This window comes from Staurois parvus, unplaced genomic scaffold, assembly GCF_062004578.1.
Source record: "Staurois parvus isolate SC_StPar_1 unplaced genomic scaffold, SC_StPar_1.0 ptg000355l, whole genome shotgun sequence".
NCBI lineage: Eukaryota > Metazoa > Chordata > Amphibia > Anura > Ranidae > Staurois > Staurois parvus.
In genome coordinates, this window is record NW_028318151.1 from 1628739 (window position 1) to 1640924 (window position 12186).

The window sequence follows — 12186 nt, forward strand, 5'->3', positions numbered from 1 at the left end:
AAAGCCAGGGATCAAGAGCAGGAGAATGGTCAGACAAAGCCAGGGATCAGAGCAGGGTCAGCAACGAATCAGACAGGAACAGGGAGCAGGAACAGGATACAGGGCCCAGGAGAAACACACACCAAGGCAGAGTCTGCAGGTCTGGCCATCCCTTAAATACACCAGTATAATCAGTTCCAGGTGTTTGACTGGCTGCAATGTTGAGTCTGATTGCTGGGAGCACCCGCTGGCCAGCCCTGGTACTGCAGCTCATAAGGCAGGTGAGTCTCACCATTGCTCGCCAGTCCATTCCTGACACAGGCCCCCAAAAAAAAAACAAATGACCACCTTCAGGCTTTCAAAGGGCATATTTCCTCATATCACTTCCTCACTACCTATCACAGTCTCAGAGGCCCTAAAATGCCAGGATAGTACAAATAACCCCTTTTGGAAAGTAGACACCCCAAGGAATTTGATAAGAGGCATAAGTATTTTGCAGATATTTTTTTGTCACAGAGTTTTGAAAAAGGAAAAAAAAATTTTTCGTTCTTTTATTTTTGAAAAACTTGTTGCAACAAATGAGATCTGCAAAATACTCATCATGCACCTTAGCCCTAGATAGACCTTGGACAGTCTAGTTTCCAAAAAGGGGTCATTAAATTTCTTTTCCTCCAGACGTAAAGAGTGCCCCCCCCGTCAAAAGTTTTTGCAAAATCTAAGTATACCACATCCACCACCACCCCTCTGTCCAAGGTTTTGCTCACCTCAAAGAAAATCAGATTTGTTTGACAACTTCTGTCAGTCAAACAAAATATGTTGCTTAAAATATTTTTTTTCCAGCAAGAACTCATCTATGTTTTTTTTTTTTATTAAACTCTCCAGTATCTTCCCAACTATATAAATTAAACTAACAGGTCTATTATTACTTGGTAAAGATTTTAACCCTTTTAAATATTGGCACCACATTGGCTTTACACCAATCCAGTAGTACTATGCCAGTCATTAAAGAGTTGCTAAAAATTAGCAACAATGGCTTGAAATGACAGCTCAATTCTTGAAGGACCCGTGGGAATATGCCATCCAGGTACTTTATAGTGAATAAAGGTTTTGGGATCATATCAATTGTGAGCCAATGTGCATCATCTGGAGCTGTGTCAATACCATGCCCATTATGGATAAGAGCTCCCCCATGCTCCTTTGTATACAAAGAGCTGAAGAGGGGTTAAATACATTTGCCTTCTTTGCCCCTAGTGACACAGAACCACCTGCCGACCCACCTCCTCCCCTGCCTTGGTTTACAAATTTTTTTTTTTTTTTGCCTTTTTTTCGCAATACAAAGTGTATGTTGGTGCCGATTTTTAAAAGCAATTACTAGCTTTTTTTCCCTTCACTATAGCTCACAGAATTAGCTGTTACTTTCCCCAGAGTTAAAGGAGGCTCTGCTTCATTTAAGAAACTAAAACATTGTTTTTTTTAACTGGGGGGAGGAGAGTGAGAGCTGAATCTAAGCTATAGTATATAATTTAATATAAAAAAAATCCACAGTGATTACATTTAAAAACTGGCACCATAATAAACAAGAGTGGGGTCACCCCCAGGGTTGTGGGGAAGAGGCCCTTGTCCCCATCAACATGAGGACAAACTGCTTTGGGGGGAGTCCCCCTGCCTCAGAGCACCCCCACATGTTGAGGGCATGTGGCCTGGTATGGTTGAGGAAGGGGGGACGGCTCACTCGTCCCTCCCCTTTCCAGCATACTCTGATAAGGGTCTGGTATGGATTTTGGGGGTACCCCTACGACTTTTTTAAATTTTGGCGTGGGAGTTTCCTTCAATCCATACCAGACCCAAGGGCTTAGTGTTGATAGGAGGGGGGACCCGGTTTATTTTTTTTTTTTAATTGCTGGCAATTCTTTTACATACAGCTGTCAGTGAGGAACCCCGCTGACAGCTGAAACATTAACACATGGTTGTCACTACTAAAATACCACGACTTAATAAAATAACTCATGTGGTATTTTAGTAGTGTTTAATCAGTTCCTGAGGTCAGGAAAAAAGTAATCGGTTTTCAATGCATACCGTTTACGATACGTTTGCCTGATACAACATGCTGGATTTTGTTTTGAAAAACAAATTAAAATGATGGTACAATTGTATATACCATTTGTTTTTTGACCAACAGAACACATTCGGTTTTTGAGCTGCCAATGGCCTGCCTTAGGAATATTTGTGGAGAGGAAAGAAAAAATACACACCACACAAATACAACAGTAGAAACTTTTTTTTTTATTTTAAAAAAAGGTAAGTAATGGTTTCATATTTAAAATGGCTACAACATTACCCACCCACCACACTAAACTAAAGTTTTAATAAAACAGCTGGATTTTTGCATGATACAAATAACGCCTTGCAAGAAAGCCAGAGGATAAAATGGTTTAAAATCTCAATTACATAATAGAAAATAAAGATTCAGTACAAAAAGTGGAAGCACAAACATAATTTGCCTCCAAATGTACAGCACCTTTTAAGTAATTGCTTAGGACTGTCAGATGACAATGTGTGGCCTTCACAGTTAATCAAATTTATCCCTGAATGACTCAGGACCTTACAGTGTACAAACTAGTCACTTCACATTTTATCCAAATATTTGAACAGGACTTTGTGTGCCCAAGGAGTTTAAAAATACAAAAATAAGGCCATCAGCTTGAGCAAATTTCTGTTTTTTTAAATTTGTACACTGCCAGAAGTTGATGCTCCCAAAAAAGGCTCAGATCTGTGGACTGGAATCAGAACTAGGTTTACATCACAGCACAGCTTCTGTTTTCTGAAACCTGGAAAAGAAGGAAATTTTAGTTAAGACTGGTGGGAGGAAAAGGGAATAAAAAAAAAAAAAAATAAGGACATACTGTCTCAATATGACAGTTTTAATAATTATCTAAGTGGAAGAAAAAGCAACAGGGTAATAAAGTTATGTAGGAGTATACATACACATACAAAAAAGGCAGGTCATAGGGTTGAATAAAGTTGTTGGAAATTGTAACTGGCATATATCTTTCATATTATATTAGACTGTTTCACTGTTTGAAGACCAGGCTTATTAGTACACTTTTTTCTTCTCTCCCTTAATGTAAAACACACTATTTTGTGCTAGAAAATAACTTAAGAACCGCCAAAACAATTTAAGCAGAGGCCCTAGAGAATAAAATTGATTTTTTTTTTTTAATCATTAATGGTGGATAATTTTTTATGTCACACGGAATTTGAGCAGTGGTTTTCAAGCGCAAATATTTTGAACAAAAACACACTATTGGTTGGCATTGTGTTTTTGTGCATTAAAATTCATTAGTTTGACATTTTACATGAATTTATAATTTCACAAAACACACTTTAAAATTGCACACGCGCAACGGCTACAAACTACATTATCCAGGTGCTGCTTTAAAAGTCTTTACAGGTTAACACTAAGCTTACACAAGAGGTCTGGTGCTAGAATTATTGCTCTTATCTGATACTGCACACGTGTTGTGACTGTCGTTTACATAACCCGTGTGTGCACTTCGCAAGATTTTCTTTTTTTTTTTTTTTTTAAACACAGTCTCTAAAATGTTTTTGGGATCACTTTTGTTAATCACAAGGAATATAATCATCCCTTTTGATAATAGGCAGCGACAGACTTTTCTGAGATCAGGGGACCCAGATCTTTGACATAAAAAGCTTTGGATCATACCAACATTGGTATGATGCAATGTTCTTTTCAAACCAGGAGTGGTTTGCTGTCATCCGGCAAAACCGGAAGTGACTAAATACTCAATCGCTTCTGGTTTTTCAGACCATAGAGATGATTGGGGCCATTCTGGTCCTCAATCAACAATATAGTCAGCTGGCAGAACTGCTGGCTGCACTCTCAGGTTCCTGGGAAGGCTACAGGAGGGGAGGCTACGTCCCTTCCCGCTGCTTGAAATAGCAATCTAGCGGGTAATCAGCTGCGATTACCCTAAAACACACACACACACACACACACACACAATACCTGGCATTAAGCAATTAAAAATCAAATTACTTAAAGTTCATTCAACTAAATAAAAAGCTGGAGAGTTAAACCACTCAAATCCTTGAAGATGGGGGGGGGGGGGGGGTTATGGGAACAAACCTACACACGAAGTGAGGAAGTCTAATTTCCCTCAGTAACACCAAAACTCAAGATTAACAGATAAAAAAGGAGGAAGAATTGAACGTTTACATGCCACAGGGAAAAAGCCAGAATGCTGTTTGGCCCACCAGATTTCTAAGCGACTACTTTTGGATAGACCTACACATCTTCCACTAAGCTGTATTTTACTAGGCAACTGAAGAGGAAACCTACGTGCTGTACATACACCAAGCATTCAATGCAGTTGCACTTACCTGCCGACGCTGCCTTGTCTCTTGCACAATGACTTCCTGTGCTTCTTCTGGCTCCTCTTCATCTACCTCTTCCTCAGGTAGAGTGGTTGTAAAGACAGTGGATCTTTGAGCCACTTCCTAAGATAACAAAATATAGTAGTTTTAACAAATTGCTAACAATTATTCTAGAAAAGCCAACAGTGTCTAGATATAGGTCATTAACAGGCATTCTGACTAAGGTACATACCTCTCCCTGAGAGTTTCTCAACACCACCTTTACATCTTCACCAGTGCCCCAAGAGGTCTGGTTCTTCCAGATGAGGTCAGTTGGTGGACTTGCAGGAACACCAGCATTAGCAGCCCAAATCTATTTTAGAAAGAAGGAATAAACTGTTTCATTTTCTGAATGCCAACAAATATGTATTGGCTTACAATAGTCAAGAGGATTACAGATAGGGACGGTCGATGTACCTTCCCATTGCCAATAGTGCAAAATGTCAAACTTGTGCCCATTCTTTTCATACAGTGCTTTCCCATCAGACATACTGTATGGGAACAATTGACTTAAATAACCAAGTACCAGCCCACTTACCCCAGCCCATGTGACTCACTATAGCATTCTAATTTGTTAGCATTATTCTACATATTTATCATGGATGCACTCTAACAGTGACAACTTGCATTTTTCAAGTGGTACAGTTATCCTTTATGTAGATAGGTGGTATTTTGATATTTCACAAATCAGATTTCCCCTCCCTCTACTTAAGATTATGCTGTATACAAAGTACTTGTTAAGAGCCCAACAAGTTTTAAATACCTGAAAGTTAGCCACAATGCTAGACACTTACTGTAACAGTCTGGCCTGCTTTAAGCACATATCTTGAGGTAAACTTGTAATGCACAGATGTGCCTCTAATTATTCTAGTAATTTCCCAGCCTCCCAGTGGTTGATCCTACAAAAGGAATACACGAATAACAAAAATTAGCATTTTATAGAGAGATCTCAAAAAGGTAGCTTAAAATAAATAAGTGACATACTTCATTGGCATTATTTTTCAGTTTGATAAATTTTCCATCCACATCCAACTCTTCAATGGACACATTCCCAGTTGCAGAAGCGGAGTGTGCAATGCTGACACTGCTGCTGGCTTCCGATTCTTCCACATCAACCCTCTTCCTCTTTCCTCTAGTAGTTCGCACAGCACGGCTCGAAGATGCTCTGGAAACAGTCACACGGGAGGATGGACTTGGAGAAAGCTTTAGTCTAATGTTGACAGGAGATAAGGAAAAAAAAATAAAAAAATGCATGCAAGATTAGAGCTTGAGTAGGAACATGCAACTTCCAACTCAAAAGTGCAGTCAGATTCAATTACTGCTTGTGACAAACCAGGTCTTATTTGAGAAGTGGATTACCTTTCCTCTTCACCCTCCAACAGCTTCCTATAGGCACTGATCTCCATATCCAAAGCCAACTTCACATCTAGAAGTTGTTCATACTCAGAAAGCTGGTGCTGCATTTGATCTCTTATTTCAGCCATCTCTCGCTCTCTCTCTGCAAGCATCCGACGACAAGAATCCCTCTCCTTAGCCAGCAACTCTTCCAGCTCTTGCATACGATCATACCAAGCTCTAGACTGCAAATATGATAAAATGTTAAACTACGATACTAAACATGTGCATATCTAGTTCACTTAAAAGCACATAAGTCAATATCCTACACAAAAGTTACTGTTTTAGTAGTATACAGCATGTCCCCCTACCACATACCTCTTTCTGCAAGTCTGATAGCTGACTTGAGAGACTATCAATACGCAGACGACTCTCCATAAGCTCCTCCCGTGTGCTATTGACTGCAGAGCTATTCATCTCAGAAGACAGTCTAGCATTCTCCAGCTGAAAGAGAAAAAAAAAACGCAGACAATGAGGAAGTACACCAAATACGGACATTTCACACACTGCCACTACCAAACAGGAATTGAGTATTTCCTAAGGAAACACAATTACTGCTGTCACACAGCAGATGGGGTGGTAGAGAAGGACCAGGTTGTTAAACAGGAAGAAAAAATATGAAGTCAAAATTGTTTCAACATAAGTGTCACCATACTATTTAATATGATAAAGCATGAGATTTGTTAATTTGGGGAAATTGCTTAAAATGTTAAAGCTCAAAATACAACAGCCCATAGCTACCAGTTTATATATGTTTACAGTCAATAATATTGAATGCCTTCTGTAATAATGACAGTGTGGGGGCTATTCAATCATTACAAAATGACAAGAGTGTTTTAACACCTACCTGCAGAATTTCCACTGACATTTTTCTATTGACTTTATGTGAACCAGTGGATTTTTTTTTTTTAGCAATAGGTTTAAAACCAGATTCATGCAAAGAAAGCCAAAATCTAGCATGGTCTCTGTTTATAATCTTAAAGTGTGAAAATTCAAGGTCATACCTTAGCTTGATAGGTCTGCTCAAGCTCATCTTTATAAACCTTGACTTGGTCTTCATGCTGTCCTCTCATTTCAGCAAGAGCTTGGGCAAGTTTGTGCTCATAGTCAATAACTCGACCAGAATCCACTTCAACCAATCGCGTCTCATGCCGTTTTCGAGTCTCCTTGATTTCCTGTAAAGACATGCCAGCAGAAAATAAACTTTCCTCTGTTTTGCAAGCACCTGTTAGTGCAGAAATTGAAGTAGTTAACGCAGCACTCCACAGATGCATTTCAGTTATAGGTACGCTGATTTTGCAATAAGTTACTTATAAGCAATACATATGAGGCTCTTTTATCCAATATAGTCGGGGGGTGTTCACTGTACACTGCAGTCTGCATTTTACAGCTCATTCATAACACTGCAAATTAAAGACTGCAGACTATAAATTTAGCAAGGTCAGTGACAGGATATGAAGAGGTGCTGGTCACAGGACCCCCCCCCCCCCCATCCCATTCATTTTTAAAAGCACTGCCTTGGTGTTGGCGTACCTGCTGTTACAGCAATGTGATCACTGCCCCACAGTAGTAAGGCCATATTACTGCTTTTAATAAAAAATGACCCACAGGGTTACACCAGATGGAAGTATACATCTGTTCAGTGTTCTTCCTGGCCCAAAGCATGGAAGTCTTTTACAAGTAAAGAAGTGTTCAATTTATATAACGTGTGTGCTAATTAGAGTTAATTAAGCTTTTTCATTTTTTTTTGTATTAGCTTTCTGTTCCCATGCGAGTGTGTTAAACTAAATGTGCCCAGGTCGAGACTTGTGTCTAAGGTTTGCACTTCAACTAGTCTCAATACATTGTAAACACTTGGTCCCGACATTTATAATTGAGACAATGGATTTCAAGCTACATAAAAAAGTTATATTTCAGTGCACCATCATATACAAAAAGGTCCTCAAGCTGAGGGGGGAAAAAAAAAAAAAAAAAAAAAAAAAAAGCCATAAACCAACAAAACCCTCTGCCCACATTAGAAGAATCCAATATTAAATCAGAAAACAGTTGAAATATGACTCAATTTCTCAACTTCAATGTTACCATTTCATTAACCAGTTGCCCTCTACCCTATAGCAGACATACTGCTACAGGGTGGTACAGCTGCACAAAATTATACTGTATACGATTTGCATTTCCAGGTAAGGGGGGGGGGGGGGTGCGTGCTCCCTACTCACGCCGCTTTTGGCTGCTGGGGATGTGAAACACCGGGACCCGCCGATTGTTGGCAGGGCCAGGAGGGGAGAAGTGTGTAAACACATCTGTTGGCATGGACATGCAGCTTTTTAGCTCTGCACAGCAGAGAGATACAAAGCATCATGTCTCCCAAGTAAAACAGCACACAATGTAAAACACACAGCGCAGTTAACCCATTGATCACCCTAGATAACCCCTTCCTGCCAAGTGTAGTAGATGCAGTGCTTTTTATTAGCACTGATCATGATTCGTGTCACTGGGGACGTCAGTGGCTGTTAGTTCCCACCCAGGGTCAAAATGCCTGCCGCTATAAGTCGCTGATCGCCATTACAAGTATAAAAAAAAAAAAAAAAAAAAAAAAAATTATATATATTTTACATTCCAGTATAATTATACATGCACCGCCATTTGTAGACGCTATAAAAAAAAAAAAACACTTTCATGTAAACCAATATGCACTTGCTGAGATTATTTTTTTTTTTTTTTAGCAAAAGACATGTAGCAAAATACATTTTGCACTAAATTTATGAAGAAATTTGGTTAAATTTTTCTATATTGTATGCTTTATAGCAAAAAGGCAATAATGTTTCCCAAAACAGAGGTTTTTTTTTTTTTGTTTTTTTTTGATTATAGCGCAAAAAAAAAGCAAACAAAAAACCCTGCCAGAAACACAGGTGATCAAATACCACTGCACTGAAAGAGTTTCATGTACAGCATTGCATGACCATGTAATTGTCAAAGTAACACAGCTCCATATCCCAAAAAAATGGCCTGGTCAGGAATGGGGGGGGGGGGGGTAAATCCTCTGGAGCGCGAGAGGTCAAAGCAGAAATACATAGCATTTTCATTTTGTGATGCTCAGATGCGGTTTCATTTTAAAATTTTCAGGGTCCATGCACATTAGCTGCTCAAACCCATTGGGGGAGGGACAAAAACAAACACGCTAATAGGTGTTTTTTGCTGGCATTTCTCCAGTGTTTAGGAGCGTTTGAAGTTTAGGAGCACCTCCAGCATCCTGACCCAGAGAATAGTTGGTTGTCAAGAAGCAGGTCAGCAAGGTTAACAACGGATGAGTTACCAGCTGTGAGTGGGGTTCCCCACTGACAGCTGAACGTAAAAAGATAAAACAATTACTTTTGGGAGGGATTTACATTGTGGGTCTCCCCACAATCCTTACCAGTCCCTTATCTGAACACGCAGCTTGGCAGGCCAACCATACCAGGCCACATGCCTGCTTGCTCATCCCCTTTCCTGGCTTACCAGGCTACATGCTCAGATAAGAGTCATGTATGGATTTGGGGGGGGAACCCCACACTTTTTGCCTCAAATTTTCTTTTAGCCGTTAATTCTTTTTACATTCAGCTGTAAGCAGGGAACCCCGCTGACGACTCATCCATTGTTATGGACGCGACATCCAGCTTGCCAAAATGGCTCCTTAACCACTTCCAGTCCGGACACTTACCCCCTTCCTGTCCAGGCCAATTTTCAGCGCTATCACACTTTGAATGACAATTGCATGGTCATGGAACACTGTACCCATATGAATTTACCATTTTTTTTTTTTTTTTTTTTTTTAGACAGATAAAGCTTTATTTTGGTGGTATTTATTAACCACTGGGAGTTTTATTTTTGCTATAAAAATGAAAAAAAAAAGTCCAAAAATTAAAAAAAAAAAAAAAAAAAAAGCGAATATAAATCCCAAATTAGTTTATAACCAAAAATTATACATTTTAAACATTTTTATATTAGTTATGCTTTTACATACTGCCACCCTAGCAATACAGGGTCACCATGGTGACACTACTAGTAGGGGGTGATGAAGATTTTTTTTTTTTTTTTTTTTTTTTTTTTTTAACACGGATTGCTTTTACAGCCTTTATGGGTGTAAAAGCAATAATTTCTCCTCTCTGGCTGCATTCTTGCAGCCGTTGAGAACTGTGTGAGCAGTGATTGGTCACAGCTTGTCACATGGTACAGTACTTCCTTTCTACGTTTCCCAAGTTGATCAATAAATGTTCTGGCTCCACTGAACAGCGAAGTACATTTCCATTTCACATAGCTTTTTGTATTTCTTCCTATGTCCAGGTGAATAGGGGGAGTTCCATTATATCCAATATTGCAGGCTTCAGTACCTACCTCCTCATAGATGTTTTTACGAAACTCAAGCTCTTCAGTAAGAGATTGGCAACGGTTTTCAAGATCCACTTTCTGCAGTGCCTCTTCTCCAAGTTGCGCCTTTAATTTTGCCAGAGCAGATTCAAACTAGAAGAAAGCAATTTGATTAGTCTTTTCCTGGCATTAAGGTGCAGGAAAAAAAGAAAAAAAAAAAAAAAAAAAAAATATAAAAATATAACATCTACACTAGCAACAGTGCTTACCTGTTCAATCTCTGCTCTAAGACCTTCCACTTCCAGATCTAGAGCTTTCTTCTCACTCTGTGCTGTGACAAGGGCAGCATCAGTAGAGTGAAGGAGGGCCTCGTTATCCCGAAACTTTGCTTGAAGGGCATTATAGTCCGACTCTTTCTTGGAGAAACTGGAAAACAAACTTGTATGCATCAATTTTGAAAGCCATGTACATCAATTAGCTCAATCAAGTACAATATCGCACGATCCAGAAATGTGCTATAGAACTTCTTAATAAAGCAAGCTTATAGTATATGCAAATCCTCACCTTGGAAAACCCAGTTTAAAATAGAAGTGAAAGGCAAAACATTTGTGCAAGCATATAAAATGCACTTTTCCTGACAGCCAGGGGAGGAGAAACAGCAGTACACGGTCTTTTTACCTAAACCTCTTAAGCCCCAGCCACTGCATATGTACGTTTGCAGGGTGGCACGGCTGCACAAAACCACGTTTTAAAACGTGGTTTTGCAAAACAGGTAGGGGGCGTGCGCGAGCCCGCCCTACCTGTCCCGCGGGTGTCACCAGCAGGTGTCCGCTGCCAGGGCACGGCCGGTCATTACCGGTCGTTTCCCCACAGTGATTGCCGACAGAGCAGGGCTGCATTGTTTATACACCGCCCTGCTATCTTTCAGTTCCCTGACAGCTCGTGACAAGCTGAAGAGGGAGAGAAGAGTTTCTCTCTCTGGATCAGCCTGTCCCCTAGTAAAACACTCCCCTCACACAGTAAACCCTAAAAAAAAAAAAAAAAGTTAACCTCTTCCTCCCCAGTGCCATTAGTACAGTGTCAGTGGGTTTTTTTCTTCACTGATCACTGTATTGGTGTCAGTTCCCCCAGTGTCAAAATGTCCGCCGCAGTCCTGCCATAAGTCGCTGATCGCCGCCATTATTAGTATAAAAAAAAAAAAAAAACACCAGTATCTTTCCCGCCATTTGTAAACGCTATAAACTTTCATGTAAACCAATTAATTTACACGTATTTGGATTTTTTTTTCAGCAGAGACATGTCGCAGAATGCATTTTGGATGAATTTGACATAAATTTTTTTTTTACTGGGTATGTTTTATAGCAAAAAGTCCAAAATATTTTTTTTTCTCAAAATTGTCAGCTTTTTTTTTTTTCTAATAGCGCAAAAAAATAAAAAAACCCGCACAGGCGATTAAATTTACATCTTTTTTCCCACAAATTGAGCTTTCTTTTGGTGGTATTTGATTTGGGTGCAGTGTTGCATGACCGCGCAATTGTGAGTTAAAGTAACGCAGCGGGGTGTGTGTGTGTGTATATATATATGAGAATATATAATATATACACACACACACACACACACACATATATACACACACACACACACACACACACACACACATACATATATACACACACACATACATATATACACACACACATACATATATACACACACACATACATATACACACACACACATACATATATACATACATATATATACACATGCACACACACACGTGATTCGCGCTCCTGTGGTTTTCACACCCCTCCCAGATAGGGTCAGATTGCCTGTCAGTACACCAGTCATCACATTTAACCCCTTGATTGCCGGGAGCACGCTCATGTACAATAAACCTCCATTGCTAGTATAGTGTCTGAACAGGTCAATATCTTTGATCAGGTCAGCACTATACCAGCGTTCACATTAGTATAGCGTCCCCCAAAAACACAGCGTTAGCGGGATCAACCCCGGCACCTGCATTTAGCCCCT

At 39.7% G+C, this 12186-nt stretch overlaps 1 protein-coding gene across 1 annotated transcript; it reads right to left on the reverse strand.

Moving 5' to 3' along the window:
* Positions 1–2242: 2242 nt before the first annotated feature.
* On the reverse strand, positions 2243–10578 carry LMNB1 (lamin B1; the record flags this gene model as incomplete). Its single annotated transcript, XM_089684753.1, has 10 exons — positions 2243–2807; positions 4381–4497; positions 4607–4726; positions 5208–5312; positions 5398–5623; positions 5773–5993; positions 6127–6252; positions 6813–6983; positions 10180–10305; positions 10422–10578. Coding segments are annotated over 10 exons (1402 nt in total), but the record flags the coding sequence as incomplete, so codon positions are not given.
* Between the last annotated feature and the right edge of the window lie 1608 nt (positions 10579–12186).